At 41.6% G+C, this 24,475-nt stretch overlaps 2 protein-coding genes across 2 annotated transcripts in view; one reads left to right on the forward strand and one right to left on the reverse strand.

Moving 5' to 3' along the window:
• LOC143289844 (uncharacterized) overlaps positions 1-4,163 on the reverse strand; it is a 36,338-nt gene extending 32,175 nt beyond the window's left edge. The window contains exons 1-2 of the mRNA XM_076599029.1: positions 3,898-4,163; positions 1,067-1,221 (exon numbers count right to left, since the gene is read on the reverse strand). Of these exons, the coding sequence (XP_076455144.1) occupies positions 1,067-1,221; positions 3,898-3,928 (186 nt within the window). The 5' untranslated portion in view covers positions 3,929-4,163. The remainder of the gene's footprint in view (positions 1-1,066; positions 1,222-3,897) is intronic.
• Positions 4,164-5,756: 1,593 nt separating this feature from the next.
• Positions 5,757-24,089, forward strand: LOC143289847 (E3 ubiquitin-protein ligase TRIM56-like). Its single transcript, XM_076599035.1, has 6 exons — positions 5,757-5,945; positions 9,266-10,443; positions 13,212-13,358; positions 18,450-18,611; positions 20,406-20,585; positions 21,907-24,089. Exons 2-6 carry the CDS (start codon positions 9,310-9,312, stop codon positions 21,937-21,939), a joined length of 1,656 nt encoding a protein of 551 aa, XP_076455150.1. The 5' UTR covers positions 5,757-5,945; positions 9,266-9,309; the 3' UTR covers positions 21,940-24,089.
• Positions 24,090-24,475: the final 386 nt, after the last annotated feature.

Consider the following 24,475-nt stretch of genomic DNA (forward strand, 5'->3'; position numbering starts at 1 on the left):
GCCTGTGTTATACTATCTAGTAAACACCCATCCTCCATTTTGGGTTGAAAACTATCCATACTTGCAAAAGACCCCCCCCCCCCCTCCCTCGAAGTAAAAGAAAAAGAACGAATGAAGGAAAGTTATTATGACCTCATTTCGAAAAGAAAGAAAGAAAGTAAGTTACCATGAACTAATGATGATTCAGTTTCCTATTTGTGTGTTGCTTTTCAAGGTGTTCAGTGCAGAGGTAATTCTAAAAAACAACAACAACAAACAAACAAACAAAAAACCAATTAAAAAAACCAGCAAAAACGAAAAGCCTACATGAGATATCCATGTATCATTGAAAACCAAAGTTAGAGCATGACGTCCCTTCGCGATGCATTACAATGTTTCAGTAGCCGATGTTGCTGTTTTTTGTTGTTGTTTTTCTCACTTCCAGCCCAGCTAGTATAATCCGTGAAACAGTACGGCAACTGGCTCCTGCAAAGGGCAAAGTACCCAGTAAACGCCCACCTCAACTTTTGGGTGAAATTTGTGCAGGGTGGGGGAGAGCGCTTACAAGGTAGTTTACGGTACACGCACACTGTATGCATGCACACAACGCGGTCTGATGGAGAAGGGACCTCTTATGTTCACTCTCTCTCTCTCTCTCTCTCTCCTTTTTTTCTGTTTTTTCCAGGATTCATATAATTAAGCTTGTGATTACTGGAATATTCATTTGTACGGGCTGGGGAGGGGGTGTGCAGGGAGGGGAGATCCCCCCCCCCCTCTCTCTCTCTCTCTCTCTCTCAGTAATACCTCTTTTTTTTCTTGTAATCTCTTTCAGTAATACATCTCTCACGCACACACCCCACCAACACGTAGGTACCAAACGGGTACCCACACACGTGCAAAAACATGCAAAAACAACGCCTCACCCCCAACTCCTCACACCTATCTGCTCACCTGCCCTAACACATAGAGAGAGAGAGAGAGAGAGAGAGAGAGAGAGAGAGAGAGAGAGAGAGTGAAGAGACTCTCAGAGAGAGAGAGAGAGAGAGAGAGAGAGAGCAAAAACACTTTCAACTCGAGCCACACCTACCTCAGCTGCTGACGTAATTCGCAGCTGCCGTTGACGTAATTTTTCTTCCCGCATCTTGCGCGCCTCGTACCTCTGTGTGACGTCACCTCTCAGCAGTTTGAGTTCCCTGGGGCTTGGCTTTGCTCCCCCCTTCTCTTCACTCACTTCGTGGTACTCTGCGAAACGGATTGGGAAGCACTGCTACTGTATCTGCATACTGATCGTAACTGATCGTAATCTAGTCACCTTGAGAGAGCCGAAAGTTTACACGCTGCAGGTCTTCTGATACAAGAGAAGCATCTGTGGTGACTTTCTGTGAAATGAATTATCCCCCCCCCCCTTAATAAACAAACCAAAAAAACAAACAAATGAATCATCGCTTGTGTTTGTGAACACCAGTTGGAAAAAAAGCGAAAACTCAGACGCTGCACCTAACTTCTGTGCCTTTCAAGCAGAATTGTACACAGCTAATTATTGCAACACTACACATTTGTTTCCTGGGCGCTTTGAAAATGGATATGAATCACTGATGGTTCATAAAGTAGATCCATGGGATGTTATAACAAACACGAGTTGTTTTTTTCTTTAATTTTTTTTTTTTTTAAATCTTGCATTGGTTTCTTCAGGTCTGTCTCTAGTATACTATACAGTCTGCTTCCAAGAAGGGTTGTTTCACTTCCCCACATTTTCCCCTTTTTTTCCATAAAAAAATTGACGATTATGACCTGAAGGTATGCCAGCATTTGTATCTGTGCAGAGCTGATCAGAATGCTCAACATTTGGAGTGACCCTCTGAAATCGAAGGCAGTCTGGGACTGCCAAGAATTATGGTAAAGAAGTCCCTGCGAACCCCAAGATTTTTAACTTGTCTGAAGTCTTGATCTCAAAGAAAAATAGGTGTCATACATGCACAATGTGTGAGATGACAAATAAAAAACTGGAATCATTTGATATGACATTCTGTTCCTCAAAAGGGGAGAAAGAGAGAGAGATCAAGAGATCAACCCTAGCTTGGACTACACAAGCATGATATATATATATATACTTTTTTTTTAATGTAACATGCTTCATACTTTTCATAGTTCATCACAACTTCATGTCAGATCACTAATTCAGTAAATGAGAGTAAATTTGGTTTCATCAGCATTGTATAACGGAGATAATGATGGAAATCAATAAGTTTTAAATTATCTGTCTGACAAGAACTGTGTGTGTGTGTGTGTGTGTGTGTGTGTGTACGCGCGCGCATTCTTTGTTGCTTGCCTGCTTATTCGATTTACCAACTTAAAAAGAAAATCTTATATTGACAGGTGAAGACAGACCTTGCAGACAGGTCCAGTAAAATAAAAAGATGGATCCACAGAAGCAAAGCTGAGAACTCTATATAAGACACACATTCAGTGACTTGTAACAAGTGAGCCAATTTCACCACAGTCCAGTAAAAGAATAATTCATGATTCATGAAACCAAGAGTAAACAAAAAGTGGAAAACCTACACACACAAACATCTATGTATTATACACAGCAAACACACACACACACATACACAAACATACAAACTCAAGTGAAAATATGTTTCTAATATCATTTGTTATGGGATAAGTTGGGGTTGTTTTTTTTGTTCTGTCCTTCTTTGTGCAAATCTTTGGGCATCACCTTTAACTTCAGCATAGGATGATGGATATATTACACTGTTCTTTCTTTCTTCCCATTGATCTAATCTATTCAAACACCAGCATACAGCAATTATTGTAGTTTTTTTTTAACTGCTAGCTCTATAAAATATGAAATGGAAATGTCACACGGACATCCAACAATACCTGCGCCTGTATCTAAAACCCCCCACCATTATCCCACTATTTGACTATTTCACAAATAAACTGAAACTGATAAAGAATGAGAAACTGCTGTCTGTGTGTGTGTGTGTGTGTGTGTGTGTGTGTGTGTGTTCGATACATGTGTGTGTGTGAGTGTGTCCGATACATGTGTGTGTGTATTTGTATGTGTGATATATATATATATATATATGTGTGTGTGTGTGTGCGTGTGTGTGTGTGTCTGTGTATGTGCCTGTGTGTGACAGTGAGTGTGGTAACTGGGTTATATGCAACTAAAAAATTTTTTTGTAAATATTAGAAAAAAGAAAAGAAAAAAAGACTGAGTAAATAATGGTAAAAAGAGTGGCAATTACTGAATTAGGGAGAGGAAAAGGATAAATTGCAAAGATAAAAAAGAATTTAGCAAATGTTACTTTTTGAGACAGAAGCCAAGACAGACCATCAGAATGATACATGATTAATACCAATGATGGCTGTGGACAAAGAAGAAAAAAATGATAACAAATAAACAAAACTAAAAAAAGAAACGACACAGAAGTAACCCCCATGCTTCCCCCCATCCAGCTGCCCTCCCCCCCCTCCCCACCCCCCAACTGGCTGACTGTTTCAGTATGAATTGAATTTAATAATGTAATTCACTTTTTTGTATCCTAAATTAAATATTACCTGTTTAAACATAATTGTTCGTGCATTTGCAACGAAGGCAAGGGAAATATGGCATCTTTTATTTTATTCAGCCTTCAAATTAAGAGTTAGGCTTGAAAACAAGTTAGCAACACGAATCTTCAACTGAAGGCGGGCACATACGAAAAAAAAAAGAAGAAGAATCAACCACATAATATTTTTATCAAGACGTGAGAGCAACCCTGATAAACGCATAAGTCTGATCCCGATTAATCGTCACCCAATTAAGACCTGTTGATGCTACAACGCACTACTCCCAACAATCCCCTTGTCCGCATTCCCGACCACACTGATGACAAAACCAAAAGTACGAAGAAAAGACTCTCTCACCTGGAGAAACTTTCGCAGGAAAACATCCCATCACGACAAACAACACCTGTGACAACAAAATTCCTCAACTCGAATCATGTCTCATTTTCACATTCCATTCCCGACCAATATTCAGAGTAGAAAATGCTTCACACGGCTCGCGTAGCAGTGCGCTTGCTCTCGGAACAGTGACAAATACCTCCGGGTTGGTTCTTCGCTGTTCGTGTTCACTGGCACACAAAAATATCAACACAGCTCGCGTCGGTCACCAGACAACTTCGGGGAGGGAGAGGGGCAAGGTGGTGAAGGGTAACCACGGGATGCTACTCTATCAAAGCACGAGTTGTTGTGTCGGGTTAACTCCCATGACATTACTGAGAGGGATTTGCGCGACACTCGTTGAGCTGCATGGGTTACCTTGGAGCTTTAACAATTTTCCAGTCTTCTATAGAATTAGCGTAGACTTTGGCAAATTGTTGATACTAAGCAAATTTGGTGCTGCTATGATCACACACTGTATATGTAGATGTTAAAGAATCCAATTATTTCGATAAAGTGCAAGGTCCTACATCTAGGGCACAATAACCCCAAAGCTGAGTACAACATGAGACTACACAACAGCGATGAGAGAGTGGTGTTAGAAGCATCAAAAGGCGAGAAGGATCTGGGAGTAATGATGGACTAGGAACTCAAGTTCAGACAGCACATTGAGACACAAGTCAACAAGGCCAACAGGATCTTAGAGCTGATCAGAAGGTCATACCAGTACCAAGACATAGACACAATGAGACAGCTCTTCGTTGCACTGATACGCCCTCACCTGGAAATTGCCAGTGTTGCGTGGTCACCCCGCGACCAGAAAGACAAAGACCTCATCGAGGGTATTCTCAGGAGAGCAACAAAAATGGTCCCCGGGCTGGCAAACAGTACATATGAGGAGCGCCTAGCCAGAATGAAAATACCCAGCATGTAGTACCGTAGGGACAGAGGAGACATGATTGAGGCCTACAAGTTTACTCATGGACTGTATAAAGTGGAAACCCCCTGGTTCTAGAAAACAGTAATAGACAGACCCGTAGGCATAACCTGAGACTCAAGAAGAGGCCATGCAATGGACAAATGCGCCGGCACTACTTCTCCTTCCGGGTGGTGAACCCGTGGAACGCCCTACCAGAATTCTGTAGTCAGCGCCCCTTCTCTCAACGCTTTCAAAGCTAGGCTGGACAATCACTGAGGCAGATCGCATGTACATCTGCTTGGCAGATGTGGTGTAGCGTATATGGATTTGTCCGAACGCAGTGGCGCCTCCTTGAGCTACTGATACTGATACTGCATGTACAAATAGCTGCAAATAGGGAAAAAGAAACAAGAAAAAGTGTTTGGACTTTTGTGATAATAAGTTTTCGAGTACTAAGACCAGACTAAAGGCTGAGAAGCCTAAATATAGGTCTGCAACGATATTATTATTATTATTAAAACTTTTATTTTGAAGAGAAAAAGAAATAAAAAGTATCGAATCGTTTGCTTTTTTTTAAATTTTAAATTAGTAAGGATACATGGGAGAAATAACACACACACACACACACACACACACACACACACATGTGATGATGGAATGCTCAACTCAATCGAATCTTTTAACCGCTCAGTGGATGTGCTTGGACACTTTTTTTCAACAAAAAGATAAGAGTAGGAGAAATAACTCCCGAACCAAAGAGTGTGCCTGAACCGTCCAGCCTTAAGAAATAACCGCTACAGACAACGTTCAGTCAGATGGCATCCAACCTCAGCAATGATATTGGCCTGTAACGTTGGAAGCCTTTTTCAAAAGCAGCCACCACGAGCACGTGACCTATCCCATGACTACGACAACGCCCCCCCGATAGCTTGTGGGTAATTTCGCAGACAAGTGGTCGGAACTGTCACCCAAATTTTGTACAATTTCTTCAAACATCAGAAAACGAGTCTGCCTGTACGCACACAACTACCGTTTCACAAGTTTGTTTTCAAAGAATGTTTGTGTTTCGCATTGTGACGCAGATCGGACTGATGTAGATCGAAATATCAGGGTGAGTTCCGAGTTTGTTGCATTGGCCACATGCACTTTCGGTTTTTGTTGTTTTCTTTTCTTTCCCATACTTGAAGAGTTGAACAACTATGTTTATTATTTTGCTGATCATAGATAAGATGTCATACTATCATTGCCTGAACAATTTTCTGTAATATATTTTTTCAATGGTATGTGTGTTTTTGTCATGATGGGTTCGTCCCTTACTGAAGGTGCACAAAGTTCAAGACGTAGGTGAACATGCAAAGTGAATGATTTTTTCTTTACTTCCTGGTTCCAGCCAGAGAGGGGTTTGTGTAGTAGAATGAGGATTTTTTGGTTTTGCCTGTTTAATTTAAAGTAGATGTGAGTTGAGTAGGTTATTTGCAATTGTATTTACATCATTACAGATACTTCTAACATAAATAGTATCTAACTATGTGAGAAGAATCTGTACCCAGTTCATGAATTGCTTCCATGGACAGTGCTGTACCCAATAATATATTTTGTCCACACTCATGAATTTTGGGGTACAGAATTAGCTTGTCAGGTAGTCACATGTTTATTTGTGCTCCCCCCATGCAGCCTGAATGCTGTTGTCATGGTGACATCCTGCAGAATCTGTACATCACTTTGATTAAGGTCACACATATCCTGCTGTTCTGTCTTAGAGCCATTTCAGAGATGACAGGTCAGACTAATCCATTTGGTTACTAAATATAGTTTTAAAAAACGTGATTGATGGGTCTTGAATTTGCTGAAATTCCAGTTCTGATCTAATGATACTTAACTCCTTAAATAAAGCATCACACTGAATCATACTGACAGGAACCAGTTTAATTGAGTTACTGACACCGTCTTGTAATTAGCATAACCCCACCCACCTTTTAAAAAGTTTTTTTTAGTAATAAATAATAAAGAGAGAGAGAGAGAGTAAAAAACAATAAAGCAAACACCAATAGACCAGACTGATGGAATGATGCAAAGTAGGAAACTTGTAATTTACTACTCAGCTTCTCAACATTGTCAGCAAGCCTTGCATGCATTTCCTCCTGTGTAAATAGAAGTGCTGGCTGAAAATGAAATGGTTCATCGTGAATCTCAATCCAGATTCAGAGCTGTCTGATCTGTGTTCAAGATTGCCTCGTTTTTGTTTTTGTTGTTGCAACAGCTTGCTGAAAGAAATACATTAAAAGTTAAAAGTTCCATTGCCCTTGATGGCTTTCAGGGCAGTGCAGTCATATCTACCATGTCTAGGGCTAGGCATAGGTAGGTGGGGTGCAATCTTCTCCATCCCCCATTTTAACCTTTGAATTCCCCATCCAAAGTTGGGTATCTGTTAACACCTGGGTGGTGTGAGGAAAGTATCTTCCCCAAGGACACAGCACTGTGCCGAAACTGGTCCTTTAATCCAGATCACAAATGAACATTTGTTCATAAGTCAGAATAATCCAGATCACTATAATGAACATTTGTTCATTAGTCAGAGGCATTAATGATTCGGCCATGGCGCCTTGTTTAGAAATGCAGATAACTTGGGATAGTAATATTTTAACTAATCTCTCATAGTCAAGTCACTACATGCACTAATTTGTGACAGTGTCATGTTGGTGAAAATGTGCATGCTGATCATTTTGATATCTGGATTGACTTCATTTTTCTAATCCATGGATATAGTCTCTCTTTTTTTCTTCTTCTTTTTTCTCATAAAGTCAGTCAGTGTTTCATATCTCTGAAATGAATGATGTATTTTTCTGGTCAAGAAGGAAAGTGGCAGAATGGTTAAGATGCTCAGCTGCCAATATGGAGAGTCTGTAAGGGTGTGGGTTCGAATCCTACTCTTGCCCTTTCTCCCAAGTTTGACTGGGAAATCAAACTGAGTGTCTAATTGGTCAGATGAGACGATAAACTGAGGTCTCATGTGCAGCACACACTTGGCACTCTGAAAAAGAACCATTTTTCTGAATGCAGAAATCAAACCAGTTTGTTTTCTTTGAAATCAGTGCATTTTTCTGAACACTGAAACCAGTCCATTTGTCAAATTTCTGAATTCAGCATGTGACAGTGTCTGGTGAGAAAGGATGGTGAAGATTTTTCTCAGTCTCAGCTGCAGTGAACGTATGTGCAGCCCCAGATTTAGCTTGCAAAAGATCAGTTGATGTGTGTCCAATATCCTTCTTGCTTTCCTTCTTTTCTTTTCCCCTTTCTTTCTTTCTTCCTTTCTTTTTTGACTCACTTGTGTAAACAAAGTGAGTCTATGTTTTAACCCGATGTTCAGTTGTCTATGTGTGTGTGTGTGTGTGTGTGTGTGTGTGGTAAACTTTAACATTGCCATTTTCTCTGGAAATACTTTGCCTGCCAATACCAAAGTTGGCTCAAACAGTATGAAAAAAAATCTTCACAGTCATACCAGTAACAGGTTGTAAGTCTCTTGAATTAAGCTGTATTTCATTAACGGTTTATTTCATTGATATACATTCCAAAATCCGAAAAATTATAAAATCTGCTTCCAACTGAGCTAGGCTTACTAGAATGTAGGATGTGTTCAATGATGATGACCTCGTTTGTGTTGTTCACAATTAAAAGGAAAGAAATACAAATTCTGGACAGAACATATACAGTGATACTAACTACACTATCGACGTGTTTACTGCTTATGAATATTCTAAAATGGACACTGAAATAACTGGAATGAACATAAAAAGAAAAATTGATCTGTTGTTTTTTCGGCCCATTGTAGACTGGTTCATCAGTGCAGATCTAGAGTTGTACCATGTGTTGCGGTGGGCTTGAAGCGATGGCAATGTCTCATTTACCACTGAAATAAAATACTAATCGAGAAATTATAAAATACATACACAAAAATTATTTAAACGGCATTATTTTGTCTACTAAAATCACATCTGTTTGTCGCACGAAGAAGAAAACGTCAATTTTGCTGTAACTATTAAATTCAGTCAAATGACGTCAGATGCGCCGCAGCAGTGGGGATCAATCTGCTTGCTTCGGAACTGAACATGCATGGTTCGATCCCTTCTGATTGTGTTTTGTGTGTGTGTGTGTTGTGTGTTGTTGCTGCTGCTGCTGCTGCTGCTTTTTTTCTTCCAAGCTTATTTTATACAGAACACTTTTCAATGATTTTTTTAATCTCTTCCTTTTTTTCCTCATGATTCCTTTACTGGATAAAGCGCGAAGCACAAGTGAGTCTTGAAGGCTTTGCCTCTTGTTTTGTTTTTCTTTTCTCCATTTCTTCTTTTTTTTTATTTGTTCAGCCAGTCTCTGTTTATTTGTCAACTTAATTCATACTGAATATTTCTTCTTTATTTTTCCTGTGTTGACCAGATTACTGAAGGGGTGTCTGCATACTCCATCCTCAGCATCTAATTATGGCCTCTGCAGTAGCAGCTGACTCCACCGACACACTGACATGCAGCGTGTGTCATAACTTCTTTCATGACCCTAAGCTGCTACCGTGTGGTCATCTGTTGTGTCGTGACTGTCTGCTGTCGTGGATGGAGTCAAACAAGAACGCCAGCTGCCCACTCTGTAGACACCGTATCGTGGATGCTGACAGTGAAGGAAATTTAAATGAGATCGCAGACATGTTACCTACAGACCTGTCAATGGTCCGCTTGGTGGAGGCTGAGCAGCTGCTGCACAAGCAACACCAGTGCTGTTCCTGTGAAGAGGTTGTCGCCACAAGTCTCTGTCTCAACTGCAGAGACATGATTTGCAAATCCTGTGCAAAGATGCACATAAAATTTTCTTCCACCAAAAATCATGTGGTTGAAGAATTGTCCAACCTGACGCCAGAAAAACTGTCTGCAAACCACGGCCCGCCCACCTGTGCGTACCATGCCAATGAGGTGTGTACCCTGTACTGCCCAACCCACGAGGAGTTGATGTGCCACATCTGTGCCATGACCCGTCACCGACAGTGCCAGGAAGTGAAGGAATTGGAGGAGAAGGTGTCTGAGGCACACGCCGTGCTGGCAGAGCTGGTGAAGAAGCTGAAGGAAGGACAGGTCCTGATGAACCACAGCATTGAGCAGCTGGACCAGCACCTGCAAGAGACGGAGAAGAAGATACAGACCTTGATGGCAGAGATTGACGCTGTTTGTGACAAGCTGGAGTCGGCTGTCAAGGAGTGTCGGCGCCATCTGAAGGAGCTGGTTCACAGGGCCGGTGCCGAGGTGAAGGACGCGGTACAGGACGGAAAGACCTACCTGCTCCAGCAGAAAGGCAAGGTGACGAGCCACAGCATTGTGGCAGAGCGGATCCAAGAAATCAAGACACACAACGAGGTCAGGACCATGACGGCCGTGATGAAGTCCCGTGTGGACGACATGGACCTCAGCGCCACCTTGCCTGCAGACTTCAAGGTGGTTTCTGCCGTGAAGATGGAGATCAGCTCAGATGTGGTGTCTGAAGTGGAGGCAAAGCTGAGAGAAGTTGCTGAAGTCCGGTGCATCCCTGCTGATGTCAAGGCCCAGCCTGCTGATGTCAAGGCCCAACCAAAGGTGAGACTTAGTTTTTGCCTCTCTAATTTCCTTCACTTTCACAGATTGGACTGGGCTTGTTTTATTTTGTTTTCTTTTGTTTTGTTTTATTTTGTATTTTGAAATGGATGTTTCTTCTGTAATATAGTTATTAATCACAGTAATTTCTTACTGTAGGATTTATCTTCCTGATTTGTTAAAGTATGTGTATGATTTATCATAGTAATTTGCTATTCATAGTTATTTGTTAATGTAGGATTATGATAAATCATTGTTATTTGAAGTTGAAAAAATATCATAGCTATTTGCTACTGAATGATTTGTTTTAGTTCCTTGTTACTGTATAATTTAAGATAGTTGGTTGCTCCTGTATTATTTATCATAGTTATTTGCTGCTGAATAAGTTATCCTAGTTCTTTGTTATTGTATAATTTGTCATAGTTATTTGGTTGTGTATGATGTATCCTGGTTATTTGCTACTGTATGATTTTTCACAGCTATTAGCTGCTGTATGGATTATCATAGTTATTTGCTACTCAACAATTTATCATAGCTATTTGCTTCTGCATAATTTATCATAGTTATTTGCAGCTGAACAAATTATCACAGCCATTTACTGCTGAATGATTTATCTTAGTTATTTGCTAGTGTATAACAACATATAGTTATTTGCTACTGTATAATTCATCATATCTATTAGCAATTGTATGATTTACCATAGTTGCTACTGTACAATTTATCTTATTTACTACGGTATAATTCATCATAGCTATTAGCAACTAAATGATTTATCATAGTTATTTTCTACTGTGCAGTTTCTCACAGTTATTTGCTACTGTATGATTCATCATGCTGATAGCATCGATCTATATAATTTATTTATCATAGTTATTTGCTACTGTATAATTTATCATAGCTATTAGCAACTATATGATTTATAATAGTTGTTTGCTACTGATAATTCCTCATAGCTATTGGCAAGTGTATGATTTTATCTGAGTTATTTGCTACTGTACAATTTATAATCACTGTTACCTGAAGTTCCTTCTGCTTCATCAGTCCAGTAACTGCCAAACGTCAGTCTGTCTTGACCTTTTGTGGTGAGGGGTGGTGGGGAGTGGGTGTGCACGTCTCACAATGCATGAATGTCTGACGTTCCTCACAGGAGACTGGGAAGTTCACTTTAAGCATGAAGCGACTGGCTTTGTCCATGACTATTGTGCAGCCAGTCAGGGACACGGACAGAAGTACTTCAGCTTCAAGGCTTGCCGTTTCCAGTCTCCAGTTGTTTTCATTTTCTGCTTCAGCTGTGGTGTCCTCCAGTGGTCAGCCCCCTGCCACTGTGCTGAAGGTTGACGATGGGCTGTTCAACAAATGACACGTCAATTATAACATGTGTCTTTCTTCGTGTGTGAATGCAGTGTTAGTGCTGGATGCATTGAAGAAATTGAAATCTATGAGCCATAACATGTCATGCCCTACCATACTATGACTGTACCATGCTGTATGTGTAATTTATACCATATCCTACAATAGCTTACAAAAGCATAGCACAGCATAGCATAGCATAGCATAGCATGCCATACTATACTATACCATACTATACCATACCATATCATACCTTACCATATCGTACCATACCATACCAATACAAATACTGTAGTAGTAATACCATACTATACCATACCATGCTTAAACATTCCATTCAACAAGAAGTTAGATAATGTCTTCAGTGTCCAGTGTTAAACAAGAAAATTGTCTTTGGTCACCTGTGCTGCAGTTATAACCAAACACATCTAAAGCATTACCTGTACTGCAGTTATAACCAAACACATCTAAAGCATTACCTCTGCTGCAGTTATAACCAAACACATCTAAAGCATTACCTGTACTGCAGTTATAACCAAACACATCTAAAGCATTACCTGTACTGCAGTTATAACCAAACACATCTAAAGCATCACCTCTGCTGCAGTTATAACCAAACACATCTAAAGCATTACCTGTACTGCAGTTATAACCAAACACATCTAAAGCATCACCTCTGCTGCAGTTATAACCAAATACATTGAAAGCATTACCTCTGCTGCATTTATAACCAGATACATTGAAAGCATCATCTCTGCTGCAGTAACACTTACAGCCAACTACATATGAAGCAGCAAACATTTTACACATGAAAAAGAAATTCAGTTTTAAATATATAAACATTTCACCTAAAAGTTCATTCACGCACACAAGTGTGCATGTGTGCACTCTCTCTCTCTCTCTCTCTCTCTCTCTCTCTCTCTCTCTCTCTCTTTCTATCACCCATGCATAATTACAACATAATCTAAAACATTACATTTATTAAAAGAAAATCTGTCAGCACTAACATTTTGTAAAAGTTCACTCACACACACACACACCCAAGTGTGCGCACATGCACACACACACACACTCTCTCTCTCTTTCTCTTTTTCTCTCACCCCTGCATAATTACAACATAATCTAAAACATTACATTTATTGAAGAGGCACCATCACAATTGATTGAAAGAAAAGAGAAAGAAAGAAAATATGATAGATTTTTTACCAGTATGTATGTAAAGTAATAGTAGTAAACCACAAACATATTTTACACTATATCATACCATACCTTACCATACCATGCCAAATCACACCACAAACCATACCATACCATACCATACCATACCATACCGTACAGAAGATAGATACCATGGTTGAACAGAAAGTAATAAAAGTTAATAGATAATCCAGCTTTTTGATGGAAAATAAATTATGTTACAGGTCACTACATGGAATTTCCATGGCAACCATGGTAAAAATGTTGTCCTCTCCAACAATGACCAGACTGCAGATCGAGTGACTGGTACTACAACCAGCTATGGTATTGTGATGTCACGTGAGCAGATGGAGGTCAACACACTGTACCAGGTAGGACCACAAACAGCACACATCTTACAGTGTACATGGGTCACTGCACTGCATTTGTGGGCTGTCCGTGCTGCAATGTGCATTCACTTACATGAGTGGGCTTTTATGGAGAGGACTGTGAGCTTTCTTTCTGTGCACTGTTTACACATCTGGCCATGTTATTCAGGGGAAGAGCGTGCTGGGCTTTTGTTGTTTTTGTTGTAGTTGTTGTGTCTAGTTTACTCAACACTGGCAAACACTACAGGGGCTTTATGAACAGTGATTTCTGACTGATTTTTGACAGTTGAATTTGTTGGGGCTTCACAGATGGCTGCAGGATTTCTGATGTAACTGAAATTGAAATGATATGATTTATTAAAAGCTCTGTTCCCCACAAACCCCTGTCTTTATGGCTGTGTGAGCTTCCTGTCACTTGGAGCCGGAGACTTTCCTTCTGTCACCTGGAGACTTTCCTTCTGTCACCTGGAGACTTTCTTTCTGTCACCTGGAGACTTTCTGTCACCTGGAGACTTTCTTTCTGTCACCTGGAGACTTTCCTTCTGTCACCTGGAGACTTTCTTTCTGTCACCTGGAGACTTTCCTTCTGTCACCTGGAGACTTTCTTTCTGTCACCTGGAGACTTTCTTTCTTTCTGACACCTGGAAACTTTCTTTCTTTATGTTTGTCACCTGGAGACTTTCTGTCTTTTTGTCACCTGGAGACTCTTTCTTTCTGTCACCTGGAAACTTTCTTTCTTTATGTTTGTCACCTGGAAACTTTCTTTCTTTATGTCACCTGGAGACTTTCTGTCTTTTTGTCACCTGGAGACTCTTTCTTTCTGTCACCTGGAGACTTTCTTTCTGTCACCTGGAAACTTTCTTTATGTTTGTCACCTGGAGACTTTCTTTCTGTCACCTGGAGACTTTCTTTCTGTCACCTGGAGACTTTCTGTCTTTTTGTCACCTGGAGACTTTCTTTCTGTCACCTGGAGACTTTCTTTCTGTCACCTGGAGACTTTCTTTCTGTCACCTGGAGACTTTCTGTCTTTCTGTCACCTGGAGACTTTCTGTCTTTCTGTCACCTGGAGACTTTCTTTCTGTCTGTCACCTGGAGACTTTCTTTCTGTCACCTGGAGACTTTCTGTCTTTCTGTCACCTGGAAACTTTCTTTCTTTCTGTCACCTGGAGACTTTCTTTCTGTCTGTCACCTGGAGACTTTCTTTCTTTCTGTCACCTGGAGACTTTCTGACTTTCATTCTTTCTGTCACCTGGAGACTTACTGTCTGTCACCTGGAGACTTTCTTTCTGTCACCTGGAGACTTTCTTTCTGTCTGTCACCTGGAGACTTTCTGACTTTCTTCTTTCTGTCACCTGGAGACTTACGTCTGTCACCTGGAGACTTTCTTTCTGTCACCTGGAGACTTTCTTTCTGTCACCTGGAGACTTTCTTTCTGTCACCTGGAGACTTTCCTTCGACAGGGAAGCTTTTGGGTCTGTCACCGGGGAAGATTCTCGTCACTGGAACTTTCTTTCTGTCACTGGAGACTTTACTTTCTGTCACTGGAACTTCTTTCTTTTTTCTGTCACTGGAGACTTTCTTCTTTCTTTCACTCTGGAGACTTTTCTTTCTGTCACCTGGAGACTTTCTTCTTTCTGCACCTGGAAACTTTCTATTTGTTTGTCCCCTGGAGACTTTCTTTTTCTGTTGTCACCTGGAGATTTTTCTTTCTGACTGGAAACTTTCTTATGTTGTCACCTGGAGACTTTCTTTCTGTCACCTGGAGACTTTCTTCTTTTCTGGTCACCTGGAAAGACTTTCTGTCTTTTGTTGTCACTGGAGATCTTTCTTTCTGTCACCTGGAGACTTTCTTTCTGTCACCTGGAGACTTCTGTCTTTCTGTCACCTGGAGACTTTCTTTCTGTCACCTGGAGACTTTCTGTCTTTCTGTCACCTGGAAACTTTCTTTCTTTCTGTCACCTGGAGACTTTCTTTCTGTCACCTGGAGACTGTCTTTCTTTCTGTCACCTGGAGACTTTCTTTCTTTCTGTCACCTGGAGACTTTCTTTCTGTCACCTGGAGACTTTCTGTCTTTCTGTCACCTGGAGACTTTCTTTCTTTCTGTCACCTGGAACTTTCTTTCTTTCTGTCACCTGGAGACTTTCTTTCTGTCACCTGGAGACTTTCTGACTTTCATTCTTTCTGTCACCTGGAGACTTACTATCTGTCACCTGGAGACTTTCTTTCTTTCTGTCACCTGGAGACTTTCTTTCTGTCACCTGGAGACTTTCTTTCTGTCTGTCACCTGGAGACTTTCTTTCTGTCACCTGGAGACTTTCTTTCTGTCTGTCACCTGGAGACTTTCCTCGGACAGGTGAAGCTGTATGGGTCTGACATCCCTGGGGCAAGATGTCCGTCTTGTGTTCCATGGTGTCAGTGTTGATCCACAGTTGTTGGGGGTCACTGATGGGATCCGAAGACAAAGAACAAAGACAACTGGTATTGAAGAGGTTGACATGTTGAGAAGGGAACCAGTCACGCAAACCTGGTTGGCCTAGGACAGTAGAAGTAACATCGGCTTTGATGAAAGAAAGACAGTGCTCCTTCATCTGTTGATGCTGTCTGACAGCAGTTCCAGCACTGTGCTTCATCTGTTGATGCTGTCTGACAACAGTTCTAGCACTGTCCTTCATCTGTTGATGCTGTCTGACACACTGACAGCAGTTCCAGCACTGTGCTTCATCTGTTGATGCTGTCTGACAGCAGTTCCAGCACTGTGCTTCATCTGTTGATGCTGTCTGACAACAGTTCTAGCACTGTCCTTCATCTGTTGATGCTGTCTGACAGCAGTTCCAGCACTGTCCTTCACCTGTTGATGCTGTCTGACAGCAGTTCCAGCACTGTGCTTCATCTGTTGATGCTGTCTGACAGCAGTTCCAGCACTGTGCTTCATCTGTGGATGCTGTCTGACAGCAGTTCTAGCACTGTGCTTCATCTGTTGATGCTGTCTGACAGCAGTTCCAGCACTGTGTGTCATCTGTTGATGCTGTCTAACAGCAGTTCTAGCACTATGCTTCATCTGTTGATGCTGTCTGACAGCAGTTCCAGCACTGTCCTTCATCTGTTGATGCTGTCTGACAGCAGTTCTAGCACTGTGCTTCATCTGTTGATGCTGTCTGACAGCAGTTCTAGCACTGTGCTTCATCTGTTGATGCTGTCTGACAGCAGTTCTAGCACTGTGCTTCATCTGTTGATGCTGTCTGACACAGTGACAGCAGTTCCAGCACTGTCCTTCATCTGTTGATGCTGTCTGACAGCAGTTCCAGCACTGTGCTTCATCTGTTGATGCTGTCTGACAGCAGTTCTAGCACTGTGCTTCATCTGTTGATGCTGTCTGACAGCAGTTCTAGCACTGTGCTTCATCTGTTGATGCTGTCTGACAGCAGTTCTAGCACTGTGCTTCATCTGTTGATGCTGTCTGACAGCAGTTCTAGCACTGTGCTTCATCTGTTGATGCTGTCTGACAGCAGTTCCAGCACTGTGCTTCATCTGTTGATGCTGTCTGACAGCAGTTCCAGCACTGTGCTTCATCTGTTGATGCTGTCTGACAGCAGTTCTAGCACTGTGCTTCATCTGTTGATGCTGTCTGACAGCAGTTCTAGCACTGTGCTTCATCTGTTGATGCTGTCTGACAGCAGTTCTAGCACTGTCCTTCATCTGTTGATGCTGTCTGACAGCAGTTCCAGCACTGTGCTTCATCTGTTGATGCTGTCTGACAGCAGTTCTAGCACTGTGCTTCATCTGTTGATGCTGTCTGACAGCAGTTCCAGCACTGTCCTTCATCTGTTGATGCTGTCTGACAGCAGTTCCAGCACTGTGCTTGGGGTTCAGTCAGGGATCAACTGGCGTTGTTCTTTGAGACGCACATCCTGCAGGCATGATGCTGACCTGTCTCTGGTCTCATCTTCATCATGGTGTTGATATCGTCCATCACACTAATTTAAAGATGGGTCAAACTGTTTGGCTGCATTGTCCTGTTGTGCTTTGGATCTGGGACAGATCACTGGTCTTTGACTGCAGTATGTTGCTTTCTTACTTCTGGTGTGTCTGAATCTGTGTATGTTCCGAACTTCATCATCATGACCATTGTTCATTAGTCAGTGGGACACATGTAACAGATCTACAGATCACACACACACACACACACACACACACACACACACACACACACACACACATGTATGTGCTTTTTTGTATTTGATGAGCATGTTGTTGTGGTAAAATACACCCACAGCGGTGTTTGGCTGAGCTGGTGTGAGAGAGTAATGCTGGTCAAACAAATAGTTTCTGATATGGTCAGGTCAGATGTGTGTGACTGTATGTGTGTGTGTGTGTGCGCACATGTGCATGCATAGCGGTGTGTGTGTGCATGTGAGTGTGTGTGTATGTGCATGCTTTCATGTGATGTGTGTGCATGTGTTCATGCACAGGTGTGAGTGTGTGTGTGTGTGTGTGTGTGTGCATGGTGTGTGAGTGTGTGTGCGTGAGTGTGTGTGTGTATGTCTGTGTGTGTGTGTGTGTGTGTGTGTGTGTGTGTGTGTGTATACATGTGTGTGTGTGTGTGTGTGTGTGTGTGTGTGTGTGTGTGTGTGTCTGGAAACTTGAACAGCCATGGTGGGTGTATGGACATGCATCAAACTTGTGTGCTAGTTTGGTGTGCACTGCTTCCATACATGCAGGATTGTACATTATCTTATTGTGTGGATATTTGTATTCCGCTTTGTGTTTTTATTATCTTTGTGCATATGTGTGAATATGCATTTATGCACACATGAATGTGTGTGTATATGTGTGGGTGGGTGTTTGTGTGGGTGTGTGTGGGTGTGCATGTGTATGGTGTGTGTGTGTGTGTGCGCGCGCGTGTGTGTGTACACACTACATGTGTATGTGTGTGTGTGCGCGCGCGCATATGTGTGTGTGTGCGCATGCGCGCGCATATGTGTGTGTGTGTGTGTGTGTGTGTGTGTGTGTGTGAACATATGTGTGTATATGTGTGTGTGTGAACATATGTGTGTATGTGTGTGTGTGTGTGTGTGTGTGTGTGTGTGTTTTCAGGTGGAGATGAATGAAGTCCTCAGTGACTGGAGTTACCAGTACAACATGCTGGGTGTGGCAGTGCAGGCCCCAGACACCATCAGTTTGCCCTGCAATGTCTATAGTGGTCCTTCCTTTGCCATTCTGATTGACTACTGCCGTGTGTTGAATAGAGGCAGTGAGGTAGGAACATGTATGCTGTCCTCTTCAGGATGGCTGAGAGAATCTTGTTCTGTCTTGTTCTTTTTTCTCTCTGTTTTTCCTTTCTCCTTCCATCTGTCTAGGTCTAGTGTATTTGTTTTTTTTGTTTGGTTGGTTGGTTTTGTTGTTTTATAATGTCACCCCCCCCCCCCCCCTCTCCTTACTGTTCACATTTGTGTACATCTTGTGTGTGTGTGTCTCTGTGTGTGTGTGTGTGTGTGTGTGCACACATGTGCATGTGTGTATTTATGTTTGTGTGTGTGTGTGTGTGTGTGCGTGTGTGTGTGTGTGTGCATGTGTGTGTATGCATATGTGTGTGTGAAAGTGTGCGCATGTGTGTGTATTTGTGTGTGTGTGCGTGTGTGCGCATGCGTATTTATGTGTGTGTTTGTGTGTGTGTGTGCGTGTCTGTGTGTTTGTGTGTATGTGTGTGTGTTTGTGTGGGTGCGTGTGTGTTTGTGTGTGTGCGTGTGTGTGTGTGTGTATCCGTGTGTGTCTGTGTGTGTCTGTGTGCATGTGTGTGTGTGTGTGTGTGTATGTGTGCATGTGTGTGTGTGTGTGTCTGTGTGTGTGTGTGTGTGTGTGTGTGTGTGTGTGTGTGTGTGTGTGTGTGTGTGTGCTGTGTGTGTGTGTGTGTGTGTGTGTGTGTGTGTGTCTGTGTGTGTGTGTGTGTGTGTGTGTGTGTGTGTTTCTGTTAAAGGAAAGAGTTGTGAAGACATGTTGTGTTGAGAGTGAAGCATTTCCCACAGTCTGTTCACCCTGTGGTCAGTCTCTGCTGTCATCTGACCATTCACCACTGTTGTCCTCCTCATGGTGCCTGGAACACACCACACTAACATTCAGCTTTTGTTTCATTGTGATCATTCATGAGAAACATGAGGAGGGTGGAGAGAAATCTGTCTAGGTAGATTGGAATGGATCCCAGTGATTGCCCAGCAGATCTCTCTGCCAGTTGTTCAGGAGTCTAAAGATATTGGGAAAATCATGGAAAACAGGCAATATCAGTTAGATCTAGATCAAAGTGAAACAGTGTTTATATTGGACATGTTCACACACACACACACACACACACACACATATGTACTCACGCAGAAACACACACGCGCGCGCGCACACATACACACACACATACACATATGTACTCACGCAGAAACACACGCGTGTGCGCGCACACACACACACACACACATACAATGGAATGGTATGTAGCTGGTCACTCATCAGCCAGATGTTTCCACCCTCCCCATCCCCATTCCATTTGATCTAAAGGAGTGGTCTGGATGTTAGTCTTTCAGTAGAAATACTCAACCAAGGTTACAGTTATTGCACATCAAGAAACAATGAGCAACAAGAAAGCTGTCCTTCACAAAACCTAGTAGTGAAATCCAGTCTTATAGGTAAAGAAACAAATCCACACAGAGAAAAGAAGAGAAAATGGTTGATGTGGATGATGGCAATGTAGCCTGGATGTGACAAAGAGGAATCTGTTGCAAGAGAAATGTCACAGCATGCAGCACAGTTGTTTGAAAGTGTGTGTGAAGACTGACTGAAGTCATCAGCCCAGACAACCAGCTGGGTCTGTGTTGTGGTGATGAGGTCTTTCCTGGAGGAGAGAAATCCAGATTCCACAGGATGTGATGAGAAAGTCACACACAGTAGCAGGTTACAGAGCAATACAGTATGACAGAGAACAGTGCAGTATGTAGTTCAGCATGGTACACTACAAGACAGGACATTGTTACAGCTCAGCATTACACAGTACAGGTCTGTCAACAGACACAGTCAAGTCTTGGTGCTCCGCTGAGAGACGTCCGTGCGGGGAGTCGTGTGGGACTGCTGCTGGACAGGAAGAGGGATGTCCATCTTTACCTGGACGGGAGAGACCTGGGCGTGTTCACCTCAGCCGTTCCTGAACCTTGCTTCTTCCTGATGGATCTGCTTGCTTGCTGGAAAAAGGTGAGACTGTCGTTGTTTTTCTTCTGTCAAATGATGCACACACAGGCAATGATAGAACTTGGAATAGAAACACATAGAGAGTGATATAACTTATGAGACAATGCAAAAAGTGTTATCATTATTGATATAATACAGAGACACAGAAAGTGACAGAATTTGGAATAGAAATATATAGGAAGTGATATAAGTTATAAGACATTACAAAAAAGTGATATCACTTTTTAAGATAGTACAAAGACATAAAGTGATAGAACTTGGAATAGAAGCATATAGAAAGTGATAACACTTATAAGACAATAGAAAAAAAATTTATATCACTTTTTAAGACAATATGAAGACACAGAAAGTGATATAACTTGGAATACAAACACCGAAAATTATATAATTTCTAAGATAATACAAACAGAAAGTGATACAAGTTATAAGAAAATACATTTACATAGGAAGTAATACAGTTTGTAAGACAGTACTAAAATGTTATATAACTTTTAAGACAATATGAACATCTATAAAGTGATAAACTTACATGACAATACAAATGCATTGACAGTACAAACGCATTGAGAGTGATAGAACTTATAAGGCAGTACAAATACAAAGAGATAAGATATATCACAAAAAGATGTCTTGAAAACTATGCCACAAAAAGAAAGGTAGAGCACTTCACAAAAAGACACATAAAGCACATCCACAAGGTGACTTCAGTATCTGTTTTTGTTGTTGTTGTTTTTTATACATTTTTTCATCTGTAGTTTTCAGTCCTCAGCTGCAGTCAGTGTTTTCTGTGGAACTGATGAACAGGACTGTTGGTTTGAGGTGACCACCTTGCAGTCAGTGTTTTCTGTGGAACTGATGAACAGGACTGTTGGTTTGAGGTGACCACCTTGCAGTCAGTGTTTTCTGTGGAACTGATGAACAGGACTGTTGGTTTGAGGTGACCACCTTGAACTGTGACTGTTGGTTTGAGGTGACCACCTTGCAGTCAGTGTTTTCTGTGGAACTGATGAACAGGACTGTTGGTTTGAGGTGACCACCCTGCAGTCAGTGTTTTCTGTGGAACTGATGAACAGGACTGTTGGTTTGAGGTGACCACCCTGCAGTCAGTGTTTTCTGTGGAACTGATGAACAGGACTGTTGGTTTGAGGTGACCACCTTGCAGTCAGTGTTTTCTGTGGAACTGATGAACAGGACTGTTGGTTTCAGGTGACCACCTTGCAGTCAGTGTTTTCTGTGGAACTGATGAACAGGACTGTTGGTTTGAGGTGACCACCTTGCAGTCAGTGTTTTCTGTGGAACTGATGAACAGGACTGTTGGTTTCAGGTGACCACCCTGCCTTTGGAACTAGTCAGCTGAAGGCCACAGCCATCTTGCAGAAGACATCAGAAGACAGTGGGGACCACTGGACACATTGCACTGGAATATATAGCTGTGTGTGTGTGTGTGTGTGTGTGTGTGTGTGTGTGTGTGACTGAGAGAGAGAGAGAAAGAGAGAGGGGGAGAAGGATGGAATGGATATAAAGAAGTAAAATTAGTAATTCTGTTCCATGTCTTTTCACATATGTGTTATTAGATGATGCTTGCATGTGTATGTGTGTGTGTTTGTGTGTGTGTGTGTGTGTGTGTGTGTGCATATGTGTGTGTGCATATGTGTGTGTGTATGCATGTGTGTGTGTGTGTGTGCATATGTGTGTGTGTGCGTGCATGTGTGTGTGTGTGTGTGTGTGCACGCATCTATGTCTGTATACATCCATGTATGCATGCATATGTGTTTGGTACAGTGTGTTTAAGTGTGCAGTGCCATTACAGCAGTGCCATTGATTGTGTGTGACTTATCGTCCTTTTGCCAAATACTTCATTGTGTGGAGTTGTACAGTTAAGTTCCAGTACATGTCACCCAGAAAGAACTAAGTGCAGTATGACACGAGCACTGAAACCTTGTGAAATTACACTGGCTTGCAAAGTTCTGCTCTGGAAATTGTGTTTCTTCTTCTTGTCATTATTTTAAAAAACCACTTTTTTTTAAAGTTAACCATCTTCATGGTACACAATACTTTCCTAATTAGCTGTATGAGTGCTGATCCCAAAGTCTTTTCAGTTAGGCTGCCAATTCTGAACTGTTTATAGTACTTGTATTGAGATGAAATACAGTCTTTGTGTTATCAATATCCACAAAATCATAATGTTGCCTTATCAAGTAGACTTGTGCCATCTCTCAGAAAATGTGATGTAACTAACAGTGCGTCTGAAAAATTGATCCCAGCTTAGATCAGCTCAAATGCTGTGTCTTCACAAGGTTAAAAAGTCATGTGGATTTGACATTTGTGTGTGAAGACAAGTTAGTGTAGTGCAGGACAGAGTGCCGTTGAACTGACAGTCTCAAAGGAGGAAAAAAAGCAACTTGAAAGACAGGAACTGATGTGGACATGTATCCAAGTGAAGCCTGGAACAAGCTAACTGTTCAGGTTGGAGAGAGAGTAGATAAAGACGATCGGCATAGTTCATGAAACAAGTGAAACTTACGCTGTTTCATATCACACAGTTGAATGGGTCATCCTGTGGTGTTATCTTGAAATGAGGAGATTGGCTGCCACATGGATACCTCATCTTCTGACAGAAGAGCAGTAACAACCAAGCGTTTAGAATTAGAAGGTTTAGAATTCAAAGCAGTCACTAGAAATGTTTGACTCAGTGACCAATCACCCCAGTTCAAAATGATTTGGTCAGGTACCAAACCCTCCATTCTGACACATGACAACAAACAAACTTCAATGGAGCATGACGGTGAAAAAGTGTATATTTTGTACGTAGCTGTGATGCTGAGAAAAGTGATGTCCATAGAAAGTGTGTGCAGTTTTGATGCTGAGGAACAGGATGTGTATTAGCGTAAGTAGCTCTGGTAATTTGGATAAGGATGTACATAAAAACTATATACAGCTTTGATGCTTTGGAAAAGGATGTGCTGTGACTTTTGGCATTGTTGCTTATAGTCCAGCCGACAGTACAGAGACCTTTCAGGACTGCCCAGCTAAATACAAAATTCACCTGTGTTAAACACAGAACTCTACAACAAAGACCAGCAAAACAACACAGTTCATGACATATTATTTCAGCTGTTCAATTCCTTTAGGCAAATAAGACTTGGCTGTGCTGGGGACATCAGCCCATCAGCTTAATTTATCATCTTCAGATTATAAAAAAATACAAAAATTAAAAAAATCATGAAAAAGGATCAAAATACTTCAAAGCCACACAAAACATACATTGAATGGCAAACAGCACTGCAGAATGGACAGCTAGTGTCCATCCCAGTGAGTGTTCAAAATCTCACTACTGTACTTAATTGCCAAAGCAAAACAGCACACACAAAACATCACTGACTGCGGAAAAGATAGACAAAAGTGTCAAAACTTGCTGAAAAAAAAGAAAGGGGAATTGACTGGGAAGGCACAAAAAGCAGACATTAGCAAAGGAAGAAGGAAGAAAAAAAAAAAAAAAAGCAGAAAGGAAGAGAGTGACAGAAAGAGGAAATTTCTTGCACAGAATTTCCAGAAGGCAGAGATGCTGTTTATACTGAAAGACCCCCTGCATCCCACGGGGGAGCTGTGGTGCTGAGGAAAAGGAGGCACATAAAAAGTGTATATAGCTGTGATGCTGAGGAAAAGGAGGCACATAAAAAGTGTATATAGCTGTGGTGCTGAGGAAAAGGAGGCACATAAAAAGTGTATATAGCTGTGGTGCTGAGGAAAAGGAGGCACATAAAAAGTGTATATAGCTGTGATGCTGAGGAAAAGGAGGCACATAAAAAGTGTATATAGCTGTGGTGCTGAGGAAATGGAGGCACATAAAAAGTGTATATAGCTGTGGTGCTGAGGAAAAGGAGGCACATAAA

Source organism: Babylonia areolata, chromosome 14 (assembly GCF_041734735.1).
Source record: "Babylonia areolata isolate BAREFJ2019XMU chromosome 14, ASM4173473v1, whole genome shotgun sequence".
Classification (NCBI taxonomy): Eukaryota; Metazoa; Mollusca; class Gastropoda; order Neogastropoda; family Buccinidae; genus Babylonia; species Babylonia areolata.

What these genes read in the sequence shown, in the direction of transcription:
- LOC143289847 (XM_076599035.1), top strand. Translation starts at nt 9,310, where the DNA reads ATGGCCTCTGCAGTAGCAGCTGACTCCACCGACACACTGACATGCAGC. An exon ending in AGGTCAACACACTGTACCAG is followed by an intron (nt 13,359 to 18,449) that starts GTAGGACCACAA and finishes GTGTGTTTTCAG; the next exon opens with GTGGAGATGAATGAAGTCCT. An exon ending in TGTTGAATAGAGGCAGTGAG is followed by an intron (nt 18,612 to 20,405) that starts GTAGGAACATGT and finishes GTCTGTCAACAG; the next exon opens with ACACAGTCAAGTCTTGGTGC.